Source organism: Hemitrygon akajei, chromosome 23 (genome assembly GCF_048418815.1).
Source record: "Hemitrygon akajei chromosome 23, sHemAka1.3, whole genome shotgun sequence".
NCBI lineage: Eukaryota > Metazoa > Chordata > Chondrichthyes > Myliobatiformes > Dasyatidae > Hemitrygon > Hemitrygon akajei.
In genome coordinates this window covers 41,803,519-41,826,889 of record NC_133146.1, presented here as the reverse complement: position 1 = coordinate 41,826,889, position 23,371 = coordinate 41,803,519, and the positions used below count along the sequence as shown (strand labels likewise).

Below are 23,371 nucleotides of genomic sequence, written 5' to 3'. Positions count from 1 at the left end.
GCAGCACATTTATATTCCACTGCTTAGTCAGACACATCAAAGGCTTTGGACCTTGGATGGAGATGGGCATTTGTATCTCACAGCTGCTGCCACTCAGCATATCCATAAGGTTGTATTAGAATTTCCAGTTATTGGTTCCCCACCTGACTAGAGAAAGGAAGAAAAAAATCCCATAGTTTTATTTTTTCATGCATGAATAGCTCAACAAAATATCTGCAGATTATTTATTACAAGAAAGAGTACACAATGTTATTCTTCATTATACATTGTCTATGTTCTTGGCTGCTCTTGCGTATTTCTGTGGAACACGTCACCACATGCACAAGATATTTCAATGCCATTTGTATTGATGCTGACAAAGGATCTGCTCGTTATACAGTGAGTTTGAGATGATTAGCATGATTGTTTCTTTCACAGCAATATTTAAGTTCATTGTTCCTCATGTTGGTCACCGTTTCAGATGCTGAACTGGGTTACTGTTCTTTTTCTTACATGACACATGATGAGATATAAAGCACTTTGAAAAGCAGAAAGAAAATCGTTCTCGGCACAGAAGGAATTGTGGCTTCTGGTCTGAGATTCTTTGACACTGGGTTCTCAGTGGCACTTTTCAATAACTAACAGTAACTAACAGATGTGACTGACACAGCCCAGCACCAGCCTTAAACATGGTGCTATTGGCAACAATGAATATTGAAGATTCATAACTGCCTTTGAGGGGCTATTGTTGGCACCTAGTACAAGTAAGTGGGTGAACTTGGCATTGGTTATTGCTGCATAGATTAAAATGATGTAATGTGCAAATACAATGCTTGCCTTTAGAAGAGAAGAAAGAACAAATCAATATAGATGACAGAGTCTACTGAGCATGTAATTTTGAAAGAACTATTTAGATGAGAACTAATGTTTCTTATGAATATAACTTCAAGTAAATAAGATGCCTGTTCCATTGTGTCAGGATGATTGTGGTTCAAGGAGTATTTTTGTTGTTATAGTTTTTCATTAAGACAAAAAATCTTGTCAAATTTGGATCAATCGCTGAATATTTCTTGATTATGTCTCCAAAATGGATTTGGTAACAATCCAGAACACTGACTAGATATCAATCACAAACCTAGCAAACTGGAAAGTATTACTACAGAAGAGAATAAATCAACTGTAAACAATGTTTTTCAGCACCTAATGGGAAAACATCATGGGGAAAAGAATGCCGTAATTGATGAATCCAAGCAAAGGAGCATTTGAGAACTTGCAACTTCTTTCCCATTTGATTTTCATGTTGCGGCTTTAGTATATATTTTTTAAGCCCAGCAACAAGTTTTCTAGTCTCTAACCAAGTACAAGGAGTGCAATTCTTAATTGTTCAAGGCACACTGAGGAAGTGATAGGGCACATGTTACAGACCACATTAGGTGCAACTTGTGAAGTTTGATTGAAAGGAGTACACTGAAATAAATTCATGAAACATTTAAAGTTAGTGTCAATTTTGAAACTTTGTGTTACAAATCTGTTAATGTTTTTCTCTAATAATAATTTCTGGAATTTATTGGTTGGTTTGAATAGTGAAAGAGACAAAAGAAAGGACTTAAATGTTGGTGCAGTTTTTGAAGCAGGTGTAAATGAATAAATTACATATTCTAGCAGTCATTGTTACGTGACATGACAATTAGTTCCAGCCTAGTCATCTGTACTCTTACTTTATAACACTCTTATGTTCCATTTCCTTCTTTATGCTACCTGGATTCACATTCATTCCCATCATTGCTGCTTTATTGTTGGGGTTTTGCTTTCTGTTGAATGCCGAATTGTGTTAATTCAAATAAATATACATTACAGCAGCAATTTTATAAACATGTTTGCAACACTCTTTGGATGGAAAGCACAACCTACAACACTACTGTTGGTCATTAAATTTTATATGGACCTGCTTCAAAAATAGATTGCAGAGCACTTCTTTTTGGACTGAAGATCTGTTTAATTTGAAGTAAGTGGTTCTACTGATAATTTCCAGAAGTTGGGTCCAACCGCAAAATTGAACCAGGCACATCTACAGTATGTCTTGAATCATGTTTTGACATCCAGTTGTTCCCTATTTAGGCACCGTGAAAAGCTGCATACAAGATAATGGACTGCTGTTACTGAGTACAGACTGCTCAGACATCCTCCAAAGTGCTGAGATTACAATCAAAAGAGTAAAGAATGCTTTTCACAAAGTTTAAGTGCTAAGTAATTTACTTAATGCTCATTTTGGTGGCCATACTGCACCAACAAACTCATGACTCCTAGATTCTGGCCAAAATTCTATATTGTTTAGTTTTGGTGTAATTTCAGTTGACATCTTTTAGCCAAACATTCTCACGTTGCAGATGTTGAGATCTGCTCCATTTTCGATAATTTCTTTAAAACGTCGTGCTATGTGTGGCTGTTCTGTTACATTAGGTTGCATGTCACTGATGACTCTGATGGGAACCTAGGGACATGGGACAGAATGCAGAAGTGGAAATTTTCAGAAGACAGATCTTCTGTCACCTTTTTCTAAGTGCAAAGGTTCTTCAATATGATCTTAAGCCATGGTCCCAGTCAGGAGAACATCTCATTGATGACACATCTCTTTGCTTCTGTGGAACTGAGAGCTGCTCAGGAGTTGCTCCAATTTAAAAAAAAACCATTGTGAACGTGCAGATTGGAGTGCATATTCTTTTGACCCTGGGCGATCTTCTGTGAGAAGAGTGGAGATGAACTCCAGCATGCTCCTTATCTCCTACATTTATGAGGGAGGACATGACATCCACATCACCCTTGTCATGAATTTATACTGGTTACAGGCCTCATCTGAGTCCTGCAGCCAGTACTGCTGTATGGACCTATATGGAGCAAAGAGGTCTTTCTGCAATTGTACAGGGCTCCGGTGAGACCACACCTGGAGTATTGTGTTCAGTTTTGGTCTCCAAATTTGAGGAAGGACATTCTTGCTATTGAGGGAGTGCAGCATAGGTTCACAAAGTTAATTCCCGGGATGGCGGGACTGTCATATGTTGAAAGATTGGAACGACTTGGCTTGTATACACTGGAATTTAGAAGGATGAGAGGGGATTGGATTGAAACGTATAAGATTATTAAGGGAAACGACACACTAGAGGCAGGAAACATGTTCCCAATGTTGGGGGAGTCCTGATCCAGAGGCCACAGTTTAAGAATAAGGGGTAGGTCATTTAGAATGTTCAGGAAAAACTTTTTCACCCAGAGAGTTGTGGATCTATGGAATGCTCTGCCTCAAAAGGCAGTGGAGGCCAATTCTCTGGACGCTTTCAAGAAAGAGTTAGATAGAGCTCTTAAAGATAGTGGAGTCAAGGGAGGAAATTCTGTAAATACTGCTTGCAAATACGAAGTGATGTTTGTATAAAAACAAACACGCCTCTAGAAGCAGAAAACTCCACACCTGATGGTGTCAAACTTATTTACTGAAACTGAAAGTCAAATGACCATTTCATTACATCTTCAGCAAAAGAAGGACAGTCTCTGAGACTGGTGTTGAAAACAATCTTACTACACAGTCTTTAACCGTTCTCACTTCGCAAATGTTGGCCTTGATGCCATACTTGTTCATGGTAACGTCTGATGAGCAGATTGATGACACAGTGCTCACCCAGAACGAGAATTGGGTGAGGTACCTCTGAAGTGAGTTGTATCCACTTAATATGTCCTCCAATTTTCTGTAGCCCTCAGAGTCAAGAAAGGGACAGCGTTCACGAAGGTAACTTTGGACTGGGTGATGTTCCTGCTTTGTGATGTGATGTACTGTACTTCCTCTGCACATACCTGCCTTTGAACAACAAAGATTCTAAACTTTTCCCAATTCACTTGCTCTGTGCTGAAAGGTTGCTTACAAATATGCAAACACGGAAAAGACTGTGTTTGACTACACTTTATAATTTGAAGGAAGACCTGGTCTTCGATGGAAGGTGCCAGCTTATATTCATCTTCTGAGTGACAGAGGACCAGCTTGCCTGGATCTGGTTGAGCCGAGGTTGCTTGGCTTGCTTACCCACAATTTTCACTTTCTTACAAATTCTACTCTCACAGGGCACGAAATGACTTGGGTGCCCGCTCTCCAGGACGTCAGTGTTGAATGTGCTGACAGTGGGACATCAAGGCAGGCTTCACCCACGATGACCCAACCCAGGTCCAGTTGTTTGGGCATAAACTGCATTTTGCCGACCACTGTACTGCTCATGTACCTCATCCATGGATGGTGTCTCGGCCAAGCAACAGGAGAATCTCAGCAGAAGAGTCAATTTGAGGAATGTTGTCAGCTACGTCCGTAAGATGTGGATGTCTGCATGCAGCTTCAGAGATTGGGGTTTCATTCCTACTGTTGGGAATATGTTTGCACTCGTGAGGGTTGGCAAGGGTAAGAAGGCCTCCCCTCCTGCACAACAAATCTACTGGCTCTTCTTCTAGCAACTTCAAATGTCCCAGAGCATGTCTTCAGCATGCACGAGGAGACAGAACCTTGGATATTGAATGTGTCAAAGGATGTTGACTTTGCCAACGACACATTGCTCTGATCATCCAATATCACATACGCCTTTATTTTTTGCTTGCGATGTTCTTTCAGGTAGGTGCTGGCTAGACATATTTTGGAGCAGGATTTACCTTTGTAGCATTTCCCACCTATCTCTGTGCATGAAGAATCAGCTATGTCTGACGGATGCTCTCCCGGCTCCCCACCGTGCTCTGCTCTGGGTGTACTGGAACCAGTAGTGGCCCAAGGTGCTGGCCCAGAATGAAGTACTGATGTGTACTGGTCACTGTTGCATTCATTATCATTCACTAAGTAAGCAGATATGCAGGAGGCCACAGATCCGACAATCTCACACGTAACACCCACATGGTGCTGATGGAACTCAGCAGGTCAGGCAGCATCTGTAGAAATGATTAAACTGTTGACGTTTGGGGCTGAGACCCTTCTTCAGGACTGAGAAGGAAGGGGAAAAGATGCCAGAATAACAAGGTGGGGGCAGGGGGAGGAGTTGCTTGGAAGGTGAAAGGTGAAGCCAAGTGGGTCAAGGGTTGAAGAAGAAAATATCTGATAGGATAGGAGAGGAGGGTGGACCGTAGGAGAAAGAGAAGGAGGAGGCAACCGAGTGGGAAGTGATAGGCAGGTGAGAAGAGGTATAAAGCCAGCCTGTTTTATCTCTCTTTCTCCCTCTCTCTGTCTAACACTGAATTGACATTCTCTGACTTTCTCGATGTACTGTTCCCTATCTGAGCACCAGCTGTGATCCAACCTATGACAAAACACCCTTACCCACTGCAGAAAGGAAATGCCCCTTCTTATTCCCTTCAAAACCCCTTACACTAGTACTTTTCCATCGTTTGGTGGTAGCAGCTTATCTCTACATTCTTTAGCCCAGACAAACATATTTTTCAGCCCATTCAACTATTATGGCTATTATGCTTCCTTGACTTTCTCAAAACATTGCTGTGGACTGGTTCTCAAGTACTTTCTCAAAACGATCCCACTCTAAGCTAATGCTATTTTATCTTACAGACTTCCATTTTATTTTAGTATATACCAAGGAGGAATAAGAGCATAAGAAATAGGAGCAGGAGTAGGTCATTGAACCTGCTCGGCCATTCAATAAGATCATGGCAGATCTGGCCATGGACTCATGTTCACTTACCTGTTTTTTCCTCATAACCCTTAATTCCCCTACTATGCAAAAATCTATCCAACCTTGTCTTAAATATATTTACTAAGGTAGCCTCCACTGCTTCATTGGGCAGAAAATTCCACAGATTCACTGCCCTTTGGGAAAAGCAATTCCTCTTCATCTCTGTCCTAAATCTACACCCCCTAATTTTGAGGCTATGACCCCTAGTGCTAGTCTCACCTTCCAGTGGAAACAACTTTCCTGCCTCTATCTTATCTATTCCTTCCATAATTTTATGTTTCTATAAGATCTCCTTTCATCCTTCTAAATTCCAGTGAGTATAGTCCCAGGCAACTCAATCTCTCCTCATAGTCTAACCCCCTCATTGCTGGAATCAACTTGGTGCAACTCCCCTGCACCACCTCCAAAGCCAGTATGTCTTTCCTCAAGTAAGGAGAGCAGAACTGCACACAGTACTCCAGATGTGGCCTCACGAGTACCCTGTACAGTTGCAGCATAACCTCCCTGCTCTTAAGTTCATTTAACGTTTTCTTGACACACTTAGTAGTGTATATGATGGCCTTGCAATCCTTTGCTTGGTGCTCCATTGAAACACAACATTTGAAACATAATGAGTGCTCCTTTAGAAAACGTCACCAGTCTCCCAGGAGTTTTTCCTCCAAACATAGTGGTGTGCATTTCTGCCAAAAAGTTCAACTTTTGTCTCATCTGTCCACAGAAATGTTGTGGAACATCCAGGTGGTCTTTTGCAAACTTGAGATGAGCCACAATGTTTGATTTGGAGAGCAGTGGTTTCCTCCATGGTGTCCTTCCATGAATACCATTCTTGATCAGTGATTTTCTTGTAGTGGACTCATGAACAAAGACTTTCGCAAGTTCTAGAGATTTCTGCAGGTCTTTTGCTGTTACCCTTGGGTTCTTTTTAACCTCCTTCAGCATTGCACGTTGTGCTCTTGGTGTGATCTTTGCAGGACACCCACTCCTAGGGAGAGTAGCAACAGTACTGAATTTCCAACATTTGTAGACAATTTCTCTTACTGTGGACTGATGAGTACTCAGGTCTCTAACAGAAATGTTGTTAATGAGCATATCTGGGAGATTGCATGGGCTCTAAAGTTGTTTTCAGCCTCAATTACACATCTCCCTCTCTGGATGAGGCCCCTCTCTTCCACCCTGGAGATGTACTGCACTTGAGAGGCTCCCTCAGAATTGGCTGTCCTCAATCCTGTTCTTAATAGATTCAGGCCAAATGGAGGTAGACATTGAATGACCTCTTAATTATGTGTGTGTGTGTGTGTGTGTGTGTGTGTGTGTGTGTGTGTGTGTGTGTGTGTGTGTGTGTGTGTGTGTGTGTGTGTGTGTGTGTGTGTGTGTGTGTGTGTGTGTGTGTGTGTGTTTTTATTTATTTTTTGGGGGGTAAGGTCACTGGGAGTTTAAGGACAAAGTCTACTGCCTGTGGGGGTAAGATGTTAAGGAGGAACAGAGGTGAAGTTGGACGATAGCACATACTGCAACAAAATGTAATACAGCATAAGTCCCCGAGTGGAATGGCCTGAAGACTGATGACATATGGGATGTTGTCCTGGAGCCATGTTTCTACAACACAAGTATGCAGCAGTTCCTCATCTCATGCTGCTTCAGCAGGCAAAGGTAAATTAGCTGGTCTTGCACTGGGGTCAGCCACAGGCAATCCAGCTCGTCTTCCAGGGACCAAACATTGAGAAGTTTCCAACCACCAACTCTGTACAGATTCTGGGAACCCAGCTCTGCTATCCCCACCCCAGCGTGGATGATATTTCCAGCGCGCTTGGCACACCTCTGTTCTCTCCCACACCATCTTGGTGCTTCCTCCCCTGGTTGACTCTGACAAGCGACACCGGGGCATGAGGACCTAGTCTACACAACTACCAAGGCCACACAGCTCCCCTGCCGTTGATCTTGCCAATGAAGCAATGAACTGGACTTGTGCTATTTTATATTATCAATGTCCAACACTCTCAGGTTGGAGTCATGGATATAGACAGCATAGAAATAGGCCAACTTGTTCATACCACACAGAATGCTCTTCTAAACTAGTCCCATTTGCTCCATGTTCGATCTTTATCCCTCTAAACCAGGGGCTCCCAACTTGGAGTCCATGGTCCCCTGGGTTAATGGTATTGGTCCATGGCATAAAAAAGGTTGGGAAACCCTGCCCTAAATCTTTTGTGCCCCTGTACTTGTCCACATGCCTTTTAAATGCTCTTGTACCTAGAGTACCTCAAACACTTCCTCCGGCAGCTCATTCCATGGATGTACTATACTCTGTATGGAGAGAAAAGTTGCCTCTAATGTTCCTATTAAACCTTGCCTTCTCACCATAAAGCTAAGCCCTCTAGATCTTGATTTCCCCAACCCGGAGAACAAAAGACTGACTGCATTCTCCCTATCTTTACCTCCCGTAATTTTCTACACTTACGTAAATAACTCATCTGTCTCCTATGTTCCAAGGCCTTACCCTGCCCAACCTCTCCCTATAGTTCAGTCCCTCAAGTCCAGGCAATATTGAACCTATTTATGTTAATGGATTCAATAATCTGCTGGCATTATTCCTAGTTTTTCTGTGTTTTACAATTATACCAATGAAATCAATTTTGAGACCACTAATAAAGCATCTTGAAATTATTAGCAGTGAAAACAAGTCAAATATGATTGATTTGATTCATGCAATAAGAGTGGAATGGGTTCATTATTAATTGGCTGCCTATGTCACTTTGCATGAGGTGGCAAGTGTGCCCAGCAAGGACATCGATCTGCATAGACACAGGTCCTTGATATATCTTTTCTCAAAGGTGTATTGAAAGAGCAACTAGAAAAACACATGGGATCCTGGATTTCATACATGGAGGCATGGGGAGTAAAAGCAGAGAGGTTGATTTGACCTGCCCTTGGCATTGGTTAACACTGATTAAGGTGCAACTGGAATGCAGTGCCCATGATTTAGGAAGGGGTTTTAAGTCGTGGGAAAGATTTTTTAGAATGGTCCGGAGAATAAAGAGCTCCAGTGACAAAGGTAGACTGGACAGGTTAGAATAAAAACTTTGGAAGGGAAGTTTGATGGTTGTTAAAGAACAAAACTAGGATAGAATAAATAGGATAAATAAGTTTCCCAATGGTGGAGCTATAATGGCCAAAGGACAGTTTTACAGTCTTGGGCAAAAGACACAGAGGAAAGTGATGAACAACATTTTGGGTCAGAGTATTTATGACCTGGAATTTACTAACTGTAGAGACGGGAAGGTCAGTGTCAATCAGTGCCTTTATATTTTTAAAAAACCGTGTTCCAGCACATAATTTGAAGTGCGATATGGAAAGAGGCTGGAAATGTGACTGATAAGATCGTTTTATTTAGACCTGGCATGGACTTCTTGGGTAAAAGTATTCCTTCAGAATAATTTCCTTGATTCTGTGAAGTCTTTTCCCTGAATATTGATTTCATTTGAGTTGAGACCAATTCCATTAAATTATTGTTAACACTGACAGGCCTCCCCTCCTGCACAACAAATCTACTGGCTCCTCTTCTAGCAACTTCAAATGTCCCAGAGCATGTCTTCAGCATGCACGAGGAGACAGAACCTTGGATATTGAATGTGTCAAAGGATGTTGACTTTGCCAACGACACATTGCTCTGATCATCCAATATCACATACGCCTTTATTTTTTGCTTGCGATGTTCTTTCAGGTAGGTGCTGGCTAGGTTTTGGAGTTTTGGAATTTTCCCCTCCTTATCATAAAGTGCTGTCCTAATCTCTTGATGCAAACAAAAATAATCAATACCTTAGTGACAGATGATTTTAGCAACAGAGGAATATAATGTACTTTTGTTAATCGTTTTGTCTTCTGGCCTATGCATGTTGGAACTTGTAATTTTGCTTAGTCATTGAATTTCAAGCAAGTTTGGTCACGTATCATAACAAATAATGAGCATGGTAATCTCTGAACCAGTTCTGTTAATGGATAAACAGACACTGTGTCACCCACTGGAGACACAAGTGATTGCAGGTGCTGGCATCTGGGTTAAAGCAGCCACTCAACCTCAATTGTCGACCATCCCTTTGCCTCCTCAGATGCTGCTTGACTGTCTGTGTTCCTCCTGCACTTTGGTTATTTGCACCGTATCAGTCCATGTCACTAAAAGTTTGCAGGTTGCAAGTTTTTATTAACTATTATCGATTCGCCTGTAGAATCAGAATCAGGTTTATTATCACCGGCATGTGTCTTGAAATTTGTTAACTTAGCAGCAGCAGTTCAATGCAATACATAATATAGAAGAAAAAATAATAATATATAGGTAAATCAATTACAGTACAGTATACATATACTGAATAGATTAAAATTATGCAAAAAACACATAATATATTTAAAAAGTGAGGTAGTGTTCAAGGGTTCATGAGTCAGAAGCTGCACTGTTATATTACTGTAGAGGTATTTGAATTGCTTAGGGAATAATATCAGAGCCAGTGACTGGCTGTACAAACAAAACTGATTTTTTTATCACATAGTTTTGACAGTCCTGCATTAATACTTGGGAGACATGCGTTTCAGGTGACTGACAGAACTCAGTTCCACTGATTGCGCTGTAGCAACGTTCAAAACATAACTTTAATCGTAAGTAGAGGCCTTTCACCAGGCTTTCACTGCTCCTCCTTCAGCAGGAAGAGGGATTGTACGATCTGATGAAGATATTTCTAATCATGAAACACTTAATGTTAAGAACTTTCTACATGTGAACAATTGAGAGCAACCTGACTGGCTGCATCACTGCTTGGTATGGGAACTGTACCTCCCTTAATCGCAGGACTCTGCAGAGAGTGGTGCGGACAGCCCAGCGCATCTGTAGATGTGAACTTCCCACTATTCAGGACATTTACAGAGCCAGGTATGTAAAAAGGGGCCGAAGGATCACTGGGGATCCGAGTCACCCCAACCACAAACTGTTCCAGCTGCTACCATCTGGGAAATGGTACCGCAGCATGCAAGCCAGGACCAACAGGCGCCAGGACAGTTTCTTCCACCAGGCCATCAGACTGATTAATTCATGCTGATACAATTGTATTTCTATGTTATATTGACTGTTGTACATACTACTTATTATAAAAAACTGCACATTTAGACAGTGACGTAACGTAAGTAATAAAGTCAATTCAATTAAATTCATATCACGAGAAATTGTTCACTTTATTTTGTGAGAGTAGGTATTCCTATTGTATAGATTTCTCAAGATTGGGGACATAGAATGATGGTATTTGGCAAATGAAACAAAACTTCTTTAGTTCTTAACATAGCAAATGAAAGTTAAAGAAGCTACAAATGCTGGAAATCTGAAATAGAAACAGAATATGCAGAAACACTCAGCAGGTCAGGCAACAACTGTGGAAAGAGAATTAGTGCATTTGCACATCTGACACAAAATGAATACGGCAGAGAAGGTAGATTGGTAACAAGATTACAAACAGAATATTAAAGCTCCGAAAGAATCATTCATCCAGACTAAAGACGCAACTGGTTAAGTCAGACTACATGTGGCGGATGTGTTGGACCATTGAGCTTGAGGCAGCAATGTTCGTGGTCAATAGCAAATGATTTCCTCTGGATTGATGGCATAAGAAATAATATTTAACTACTATAACTTCCTCCCAGGATACACAGGAACATACTTTTGAGGAATTTGTCTCTTTGAATGTGAGAATGCTAACATCTATTTCCTTGAATGACTTCAGTATTTCCTTTAGTCCTTTACTGAATGATTCTGTTTCAATCACACATTTCAATCCACAGAATCAAATTCCTGTGGTAGACTTGGATACATTAGTTCAGTGGGAGCTCCGTTGAAACACGACTTCTTGGATATTCAATTGCATGATAGTATTCTGCAGCTGAAACTTGTTTCTGTTCTTGAGTGAAAAGTGATAACAAGTATTTCTCTGTTGTATCAACTGAGTGTAAGTCACCATGCAGAGAGACACATAACACACGGTCATCCCCCATACAATACTGTCATTAGCCACTTTCTCAACGTTATGGTCGTCCTAACACCGTTCCAGACTGGAGTTTCTTACTTACTGCCCATTAAGCCACCAATGAAGGTCCACCATCTCTAGTTGTATTCAGTACTTCCTTCATCATGTCAGTAGTTTCCTCTCATGCAAGTCCTGGGTGGAGACTCAGGAATACCGTCACACTCAGACGTAGAAGGATTCTTCATTGTTGTTTCTGTAACTATTTTGTTTTATCGGTCAAGATTGTTGGCCCTGAGCAGAACCCCTGAACCTGGAGGACTCGTGGACCACTCGTTGTCTGGCCTCTACCCTTTGACCTGTTTGGTTTGAGTGACCAAGATCCAAATCATAAAGCCTTGACTCACCAACAGAGCTCTCCGGGTCATTGAGGCACGCAAGCCTCCAAACCACGACAAGGTTGTGGTCCACTTGGAGGCAGACTGGGATGCTTGCTTATCTCCATCTGTCAGAGCATTCATCAATTTACTATCTTGCCTCTAACCCTCAAAACAGTTGATTACCAAAGTCCCAGGCCCCATCACCAAGAGTGTCCTCCATCGTCAGTGCTTGCGTCTTCTTTCCCACTCTATTACTGCTGACTTCAGTACCCCAGTCCCCATGTGCCAGTCCTGACCCTTCATCTCACCATTAACAAACTGTAGAATTCTGATGTTCTCACCACTGGCCATAGAAAAAGGACAATGCGGGCTCTCAGCCTGGTCACTGAGAAGCATATCCGGTGCGGAGCCGTGCAGACGTGTCTCAGCATCATTTCACCCAATGGAAACTGGCAATGTCCTTTGATGCAGGTGAGCTTTACAGCATAATTCCCGTGACCCTCTCCCTCTCCCTCTCCCTCTCCCCCCCCCCCCCCCCCATTAGCTTTCTTTGGCAAACATGCTCTTTGACCTGACATCTACTCCTCAGATGCTGTCTGGCTTCCTAACATTTCTAGCGTTCTTCTATTATTTCTGATTTCCAGCAGCAGTAGACTTTGTGCCTCTTAACCCTGTCCCTACCCCAAGTATCACATGCCTGTCACCTGCTGGCAGAACTGCAGATGAGATATGTGTGCATAATTCCGGGTATCTTCACTTGTTTCCTTTAACAAGACAAAATAGGTCGTGTCATTTATATTCATAGAAAGGCATGCTGATGGTGAGTGACTTCAAACCTTAGTTTATCTTCCCTTCCCAACTCACTCTCAGAAGTAGTCTATGAATAATTTTTTTTGTGCATCATTGTGAAGTTTTTGTTCCACTAAGCAGCAAGGTTCAAATCAACAATACTGATGATTTAAAAAGTGACACTTTACTCAAATATTCTTGCCGGGTACAGTAATTGATATATTATTATTTTTAGATTGGCTACATGGATAATTTTATAATCAAGTTAATTCTACTCATTTATTTTAAGAACAGTTTTTTTCTGCTTGTGTAATAACTAATGCTATTTAATTTTGTGTTGTTTTGTTTCTGTACTGTACATGAATAAAGCTTTTTGTCCAGCAATAAATGTAATATTAACCTGAAACATTAAGTTCTGTTGTTGGTACAACCTGAAATGTTATGAGTGTTACATTAAAGTCACAGGAAATGATACATATATTTTGTGGTACCAAAATATTCAACTAATATTATAACACTATTCCATGTATGTTTTTTTTCTTAATATTTTAGGCTCATGCCTATTCGTTGGGCGCTACACTTGCTGCTGCTGCTGAGTATGTGATTGAGCCAGAATTAAAACCAAATCTCAGCCAAGAATTAAAAAGCCTTCTTGAGCAAATGCAGCAGGAGAAACCTGAAGACAGGCCAGATATTGAGGTACAAGATATAATTCATGTTAGTTCATCTTTTTAAAAGCATAAAGGTTAACTAATAGGATTTATTTATTTGAGGATTTCTTCAACAAGCAAAGTGTGTGTTAGTTTTGGTTGGCTGAGTGCATGAAATAGTTGTGAATTCATTATCATGCCTAACAGTTTGCAAAGCTTACCTGCTGAGAAATTTACAGGTATTGCGTTCACAACATTTGTTTGCTGGGATATAAACATTATCCTTAACCTAGTGGTCTAGAAATTCTTACTATGCCTTCACTGGTGAGGTAGATGGCAATAATATTGTAAGAAATGAGATCAAAAGTTGACGTCAGTAGGATTGTACCAAATCTGATCTTTGCCTCAGCTCTTTTTTTTACCCCAATCGTGTGGAAAACATCTGGATCTCTTGATACAGAAGTGTTCATGAACTCTACCAATTTAAATAATATTCAGCTTTTCTATCCTTTTCACCAAAGCGAATAATTTCATATTTCCACACATTTAGCGACCTAGAATTCATTGCCTGAAAGAAGAGGAAGGGCAGAAATCCTCAACACAATATTTGCTTACTTACCTAATCTGCCTTTGTCCTTCCACATGCTCATTTTTTCCTCACAACTTGCTTTCCCACCCATCCTTGCATTGCCAGCAAGTTTAGTTAGGCTAGTTCGCTCATCAAGGTCATTAACATACAGTTTAATTAGGTGATGCCCCCTGCACTGATCCCTGTAGAACCCCAGTAGTAACAACTTGCAAGCAAAAAATAACTCACTGATCCCAAGTTTTTGTTTAGTCATAGTTGGTCATCATACTATCCATTCTGATATAAAGGCAAGAAAGTCTGCAGATGCTGGAAATCCAAAGTAACACACACAAAAAGCTGGAGGAACTCATCTGTCCAGGCAGCTTCTATTAAAATGAATAGACAGACCAAGACCCTTCTTCAGGACTTAACATCCATCTTAATATGTCAGCTGCAATGTCATGAGCTACTTTGTAGTAATTCTTTCAGATGGCATCTCATTGGAAATCCAAACTTAGGAAGTCCAAACATATTGTCTATTGAACCTCCTTCATCCACCCTGCTAGTTAAGAATTGTAATAACTTCTGTCTCTATGTAATTATAATATGATTTTCTAAATGTGTTACCACTAATTCCTTAGTAATAGATACAAGTATTTCATGAACAACAGATGTTAGGCTAATCAGCCTATAGTTTCCTGCTTTTTATCACATTTCTTTTTTGAATGCAGATTTTTACATTGTCATAGAGTAATACAGCTCAGGGACAGATCCGTTGATCCAAAACCCTTCGGGCACCGTGGTAACATTGCAGTTAGCACAATATTATTACAGCTCAGGGCATCAGATTTCAGAGTTCAATTGCAGCGTCCTCTGTAAGAGGTTTGTATGTCCTCGCCATGGAACACGTGGGTTTCCTCCAGGTGCTCCGGTTTTCTCCTACAGTCCAAAGACATACCGGTTAATAGGTTAATTGGCCATTGTAATTGCCCCCTGATTAGGCTAGGGTAAATCGAGGATGGCTCAAAGGGCTGAAAGGTCCTATTCCACGCCTGTTCCAAATAAATAAATAGATTAAAATATCTCGAAATGCCAGCCAAGGTGTATTCATGGACGTCCCTGTTTCCTGCATTTGGCCCATATCCCTCTAATTTATGTCTTTCTTATCCACCAGGATCATTTCAAAATCTAGGGAATTTTCAAAGATCGCTATCAATTCATTGATAAACGCTGGCTATTTTTTGCCAGTCCTGTAACTATAGAAGATTGAAAACTCCACAGAAATGATGCAGGAGATATTGCTGTTGCTTCACGGCCCCAGGTGTCGAAGCTGTGTGTGTGTGTGTGTGTGTGTGTGTGTGTGTGTGTGTGTGTGTGTGTGTGTGTGTGTGTGTGTGTGTGTGTGTGTGTGTGTGTGTGTGTGTGTGTGTGTGTGTGTGTGTGTGTGTGTGTGTGTGTGTGTGTGTGTGTGTGTGTAGTTTGCACGTTCTCCCTGCCTCCGTATGGAGCTGGCCTTGGTCATTTGGCTCTGGCAAGTTATCTGTAATGCAGGTGGGTGACAGGAGAATCAGAGTAGAATTGATAGACATGTGAGGGAGAATAGGTTATAGAGAAATAGGGTGGAGAATGTGACTGATGACATTGCTAAGAGCCGTCTCTAAAGTCAGTGGCTTGAATGGCCTCATTTTATATTGTAAGAATGTAGGAAAATATATAATATGATATTTGTCTCAGTGTGTATATGCCAGTTAAAAAAAAAAGTGCTATACAAACTAATCCCACTTTCTATCACCAGCCCCTACGTGGCTATCCAAGTACAGATACAGAAACTTTGTTGAGAGATACTACCTTTTTTATCCTCTCATGCAGTGAGTTTCAGGTCTTTCCCAGCCCTGAGAGTTTTTTTTTTAATCTCCTTTCTCCCATCTGTATCCTGGTTAATTTTAGGGTGACTGAAATCCCCTTTTACTACTACTACAGCTCACGTATCTCTGCATTTGTCAGAACTTTACCTTGAAAATTTTGTTCCTTCCAAGATTTATACAGTACAATTGTGAATGTTTTTGTTCTTTAGTTCAATGCCTTTTGGTCCTACTTAATGATCTTTGTAACAAATCGTCTATTTTCACAGCTGTGATTGTTCTTGTAACTAATATTACTACGTGCCTTCATTTTATTAGTACCCGCTGTTTTCCTCTGAAAACCCTGTAGCTAGGAGGCTTCCAGTTCTGTTGTCCTGCTTTAAGTCATGCTTCTTTAATATTTCTGATAACATACGTCCATGTGCCTGTCTGTGATGCCCTTAGCTCATCTATCCAACATATTCATTATGCTCTGTAGATTTTGGTTCATATCAGTGTTTGACACCACTGAATTACAGAATTTGACTGCATTTCCATTCAGAATAGGCAGGATTAATTGTGGGATCTAGCCCATTTGATCCCTTGGTATGATCAGCTTTTATAGGGCTTTATTCAGATTTCACAGTCCAGATTGTCTAAGTTAGTTTTACATTGGACTTATACAAAGGACAGATGATTCTCACTTCGTTTTTTTTTTACTGACTGCCAAAATCAGGCACTGAGGGTTATAAGATAGTTGCTAACCCACTACATTCTTGAATCACTGCCAGCAAAATATTTTCAAAATATTCTTTATTAAGAACTTTTTAACATTGTTGTCCATTTGTGTTCACAGAGTATCCTCAGCAAATGTGAGGAAAAACTGAAATGTTTATCATCAGATATTATTTGCCGTAATCTCTCTGCTGTAGGCCGGAGAGTACTTTCAATTGAATCTGTTGGTGCTTTTCAAGGTAGGCAATGTATAAGTATTTGAATGGCTCACTTAATTGGCTTGCTTTAAAATAATCTAATAGGCAGTGTGTTCCATGTTCATATTTCAATGAGATTGGAAAATAAAAATGGTAATTGAAATTATTTTGAATTAAAAAAGAGTAAATTCAGGAGCTTCTGAATTTGGTGTGTGATTAACTTGTGGCCCCTTACCTGAGAGTTAAGTTAAGGTTAAAGTCTTATATGAGTGTTATAGGCTCATCAGGCTGGTGCTTATGCCGGTTTCCGGTACCCATTTCAGCCAGGTGGACTGGACCAATAGCAATGTGTGGTTAAGTACCTTGCTCAAGGACACAACACGCTGCCTCAGCTGGGGCACAAGCTCTCGACCTTCAGATCACTAGTCCAACATCTTAACCACTTGGCCACGCACCACTTACCTGAGAGATAAGGTGATTATTACTTTCTGCAGCAAGCACTAATTTCACTGTTCTTCATCTACACTTCTTTGCCTGGAGCCAAAATGAGTGACGAGGCTAGCTTTATTTGCTGCAACACAGACTATACCTCTTAAAGGGAGGTGGATATTGACAGTAAGGGGTGAAGGCAACTTTTTTACAGACCATTTGGATCTGCGATATTTTTGTGCAAAGGCAGCACATTCTAATACTTTCAAGTCTACACTGCCATCCTAGGAGTATGGGGTGGAAGAGAGGAACAATGTCACAGAGCACTTGGATCCCCTCAGTTAAATTATCTGGAGACACTTGTGGGAGACAACACAAGTGGATAAATCCCTTGTGATGAGGCAACTTCGGTGAGCTTTCTCAAGTGGTCAAGATGTGTGGACAAGTCTTCAGGTGCCAGTGTCCAGCCAAATGCACCACTAGTGACCGGGACTGCACAATGCTCTGTGTCTATCACAATCTCTACCAATAAGAAGACGTAGCTAAACCACTCCTATTGGAAAATGACGCTGCAGAGGTAGTAATGGGGAAACAAAGATTAGGAAGATGAATTTAAATAAGTATTTTGTGTCAGTCTTCAATTTGTGAGTGTCGGGGGGGGCAGAAGTGAGTGCAGATGTTATTACTAAAGAAAAGATCCTTTGGTAGCACAAAAGTTTGAAGGTAGAAAAATCAACTGGACCAGATGGTTCACACCCCAGGGTTCTGAAAGAGGTAGTTGAAGAGGTTGTGGAGGCATTAGTAATGATCTTACAAAAATTACTAGATTCTGGAATGGTCCTGTGGTACTGAAAAATCACAAATGTCACTCCAGTCTTTAAGAAGAGAGGGAGACAAAAGACAGGGAATTACAGGCCATTTAGCCTGAATTCAGTGGTTGACAAGATGTTAGAGTCTATTATTAAGGATGTGGTTTCAGGGTACTTGGTGGCACTTGATAAAGTAGGCCAAACCCAGCATGGTTTCCTGAAGGGCAAATCTTGCCAGACAAATCTGTTGGAAATCTTTGAAGGAATAAGAGGCAGAGTAGACAAAGGAGAGTCTGTGGATGTTGTTTACACAAATTTTCAGAAGGCCTTTGTCAATAAATAAGTGCAAGGAGTTGGCCTTCAAAATTTTTAGTTCTGCAAAAACAGAACAAAGATAGAAGTTAAAGTGAAGCCTTTCATTTTTCATGGCTTTGGTTTTATTGTATTTCGTGATTGCAGGGAATGGTTTGCAACTCGAATCCTTCAATGTACCTTGATTCTAAGAGGTGGAGTCAGTGGAGTGACACATCTCCATTGGTTCTGGCATAGGGTCAGCTCAAGTCAAAGAAAGCAAAGAAAATATACTGATTAGTGAGTGAGCTAGAACAGTAGGTTTTGAATAACAGTCTGTCACATTGACAGTTAGGAAAGAAACTATACTGAAGATGTCGCCATTAACTTTAATAAATGCATCTTTACAATTGGAATGGATTACCATTCCTTACATCCACAACAAATGGCAAGATACCAGTAGACCTCCTTGAATGAATGAGTGAATTAGTGGTAGTTAGTCATTCAGTTTCCAGACAACCAAGCAGCTGGATGTGCTGTTAGACCACTTTTGCAGTGGCAAGACAGAGCCTGTAAAATTCCTGCAACCCAATATTTATTACAGGTGTATATTTTGATAGTTCTTACAGAAACATCTGCATGACGCTAAGCTAGGGCACATCATCAGTAATGTTGCTGGGGGTTGTCAGGTGTTTTGGGTCTTTCAACTTCATACACCCTCGCCCAGGCGACCCGACCAGGGTTGATCAGACCCCGGCCTGTGCCCTAGTAGCAACCGACGGATCTGCCATCTTCATCCAGAGCCATCTTGACGCTTTCTCTGCTGCATCTGTGATGATAGAAATGGCTCTCCTCCTTCTCTCTCCCATGATTCCAAGTGCAGTGTATACTTTGCAGAGTGACCGGCCTGCAAAGCCATGACACCCGACCTCCACGGGCCAACACTTTGCTCTCCAGCCTCTTCTTTTGCAGTTGTTCTTCAGATCCTCAAACTTGGCTCTTTTCTGCTCGTAGGCCTCTTCCATGCGTTCTTCCCATGGCATGGTAAGCTCAAGCATAAGAACATGCTTCGATGATTCAGACCACAACACGATGTCGGGCTGCGATGTAGTCTCTGTGATGTGGGAAGGAAACTGCAGCTGTTTTCCCAGGTCTGCTTTTAACTTCCAGTCCTGCGCAGTGAAGAGCAACCTGGTTGCTTTCTGGTGTTCTGTTGGTCTTTCCCCCTCTTTGACAAAGCAGATGGTATTCTTGACCAGACTTGTTTTCCGGCAGATGTTAAGGGTGCTGCAGGTTGTCTCTGCAATTGTCCAGAGGACCCGGTCATGCCGCCACCGATAACAGCCATCAGCAAGAGTTCTGGGGCAGCAGCTCAGAATATGCTCCAATGTACCGGTCACCTCACAGAGGGGGCAAGCTGGTCATTCTGCAAGGCCCCAGCAGTGCAGGTTGGATGGGCTAGGAAGGACATCATAAACAGCCTGAATAAGGAACTTGATACGGTGTGGATCCACCTTCCGGAGATCGTTCCACGTGATCTTTCGCTCGATCACCTGCTTCCATTTGGTCCAGGCTCTTTGCTGTTTCATTGCCACTGCTCTGCTGGTCCTCTCCCCCTCCACAGCTGCCCTTACTTCGTTCTGGACCAGTTCTCATTGTTCTTTCCCTTGTACTTTGTCAATATGGGGGACTTCAAGGCTTCCACGTCTAACTCTTCCCTTGGCGACTGCCCCCACCAGCCTTAGCTTCTTCCACTGCAGCTTCTGCTCTCCACGTTCTTCCAGTTCTCACTGCCACTCTTGCTCCAGCAACCTTTGGATCTGAAGATTCCCAGAACTGCAGCATTTTTCTTGCTCGCAAAACCTTGAACTCCTCCTCGATGGATTTCAGGGGGAGCCTCAGTTTGTAGTTACTCCCGTACAGAGCGATGCTGCTGATGTTTCTTGGTAAACCCAGCCATCTTCGCAGGAACCGGCTGACTACCCTCTCTAATTCAGCAACAGTGGAAATTGGAAACTCATAGAGAAGCAGTGGCCAGTGGATTCTTGGTTGTACAGTATACCGTGCTGGTAAATCCATGTCTTAAACCGCCCTGGAAGGCCAGTTCTGTCAACCTCTTGCAACCATTGTTCAAACTCCCCACAGGTGTTTCTTATTACTGCTTTATCTCTGAGTGTTGATTCAAACATCTTCCCAAGAATTTTAACAGGGTTCTCTGTGATGGTTGGAATTGGAATGTCCTCAATAGAGAAACAAAATTTCTCCTGTACTGTCCCCTTCTTCAGCACTACAGATCTTGATTTTGCAGGCTTAAAGGACATCCTTGCCAACCTCATCAACCTTTACAGCCCCTTAAGAATCCACCTAGCACCAGGCACTGACTCTGGAGCAACAGGTCAATGGCAGATGCCATCTCTCTGGCACTACATTCCTCCTTAGAACACCTGGAGAATAAAGACGCACATGTAAGGCTCCTTTTCATTGACTACAGTTCTGCCTTTAATACCATCATTCCAAATAAACTGATTCCTAAGCTCCGGAACCTGGGTCTCAGCACTCAGATCTGCAGCTGGATCTTCAACTTCCTCACAGACAGGACCCAGGCAGTAAAGATAGGGGACAAGCTCTCCTCTACAATCACTCTGAGCACCAGTGCCCCACAAGACTGTGTACTCAGCCCCATGCTGTACTCACTGTACACCCATGTTTGTGTAGCCAAGTTTCCATTGAACTCAATATATAAGTTTGCTGATGACACCACAATTGTAGGCCGCATCTTGGGTAATGATGAGTCTGAGTACAGAGAGGAAATTAAGAACCTGGTGGCATGGTGCGAAGACAATAACCTATCCCTCAACGTCAGCAAGATGAAGAAATTGGTTGTTGTCTTCAGAAGGAGTAGCGGACCGCACGACCCCATCTACATCAGTGGTGTGCAGGTGGAACAGGTCAAAAGCTTTAAGTTCCTTGGGGTGAATATCACAAATGACCTGACTTGGTCTAACCAAGCAGAGTCCACTGGCAAGAAGGCCCACCAGCGCCTTTACTTCCTGAGAAAGCTGAAGAAATTTGGCCTGTCCCCTAAAAACCCTAAATAATTTTTATAGATGCACCGTAGAAAGCATTCTTCTAGGGTGCATCACAACACGGTATGGAAGTTGTCCTGTCCAAGACTGGAAGAAGCTGCAGAAGATTGTGAACATAGCCCAGCACATCATACAAACCAATCTTCCATCCTTGTCTCACTTTACACCACATGTTGTCAGAGCAGTGCTGCCAGGATAATCAAGGACAAGACCCATCCAGTCAACACACTTTTTGTCCCTCTTCCCTCTGGGAGAAGGTTTTGGAGCATGAAGATTCGTACGGCCAGATTTGGGAACAGCTTCTTTCCATCTGTGATAAGACTGCTGAACAGATCCTGACCCGGATCTGGGCCGTACCTTCCAAATATCCGGATCTGACTTGCACTACCTTACTTTCCCTTTTCTATTTTCTAATTATGATTTATAATTTAAATTTTTATTATATTTACTTTGATTTGTACTTCAGGGAGCGCAAAGCGCAGAATCAAATATCACTGTGATGATTGTACGCTCTAGTATCAATTGTTTGGTGACGATAAAGTAAAGTATTAAGTATTATTAGTCAGATCATCCATGAAGGCTCCTGTTGGTGGATCCCAGATCTTGACTTCGGGTCTCAACACTCTGGCTCTGCAGATTTTACCAGCATGTTCATTGCCAGGGCGAAAAGGATGACTGAGATGGTGCAGCCTGTGATGATACCAGTCTCCAGTCCGATGTTATTGGCCCTGTTGAGACTCTCAGGTGGAACTCGTTGTAGTAGTCCATAAGGAGGCCTCTGATTCCTTCAGGAACATGGTGCCTCCTCAGAGCATCTTCAACAACCTTGTGAGGGATTGATCCATAGGCACTGGCCAAATTCAACCACAAAACCACTAAGTCACCCTTATTCTCTCTGGCCTCCCTCAGGAGCTGTGTGATGACTCCAGTGTGCTCCAAGCAGTCTGATACCCTTGAAATGCCACCCTTCTGGACCGAGGTGTCCTCAGGAACTACTCTGTTAGGCGCTTTTCCACCATCTTCCCTTCAACACTCGGCAAGGATATTATTCTAAACTCCTGATGTTCTTGGAGTTCTCTTCTTTTGGAATCCACACTCCGTTTGCATACTTCCATTGCTTGGGCACTTTGCCTCTCTTGAGGACCTTGAGGGTTCTCCACAGCCGCCGGAGAAGCTGGGGGCAGCGTTTGTAGATGTTTGTAGTTGGTGCCACTCGGACCAGGCGCTGAGCCTGCTCTGGCTTTCTTGACCACTTGCTAAACCTCCTTCAAAAGAAGCTCTTGAAGGTTGATAGCCTCTATTGGTTCTGTGGGGAGGATGAGGGCATCACAGTCTCCCAGTTCAACTTCTCTGTCTGTGTTACTGAAGGTGCTTCGAAGATGGTGGTCCATCTGTTCCTTTGTGCAGGACAGCTTTCCGCTTCTCACCTGACCCAGCAGCTGTTTGGTGAACTGAAGTGGGTTACTGATAAATGCAGATCTTTTCTGTGCTCTTTAATAAAATAGCAAATTAGGGTAAAAGAAATCCAAAAACCTGGTAAGCAAGCATCTGTGTTCTCTTTTCCTGATATTTGGCCAGAAAATGAAACTTTGCACTTTCTTCTTATTTTGTTTTGATCTGCAGTTCTATAACCCATATCGTAGATCCAAACTTTATGTGTTTGCATTTCAACCCAAGTAATTCACTGTGTCTTACTTTATGAAGCCATTGTTTACAAAAATCAGAATCAGGTTTATTATCACCGGCATGTGTCGTGAAATTTGTTAACCTAGCAGCAACAGTTCAATGCAATACATGATATAGAAGAAAAAAAATGAATCAATCAGTTACAGTATATGTATATTGGAGATTAAAAATCATGCAAAAACAGAAATAATATAGATTGGAAAAATGAGGTGGCATTCATGGGTTCAATGTCCATT

At 41.9% G+C, this 23,371-nt stretch overlaps 1 protein-coding gene across 5 annotated transcripts in view; it reads left to right on the top strand.

The window, feature by feature from the left end:
- Positions 1-23,371, top strand: part of kndc1 (kinase non-catalytic C-lobe domain containing 1) — a 154,460-nt gene that overhangs the window by 36,415 nt on the left and 94,674 nt on the right. For all 5 annotated transcript variants that reach the window (XM_073027514.1, XM_073027515.1, XM_073027513.1 and 2 more), the window contains exons 4-5: positions 13,396-13,542; positions 16,759-16,876. In XM_073027514.1, coding sequence (XP_072883615.1) covers positions 13,396-13,542; positions 16,759-16,876 — 265 coding nt within the window. The remainder of the gene's footprint in view (positions 1-13,395; positions 13,543-16,758; positions 16,877-23,371) is intronic.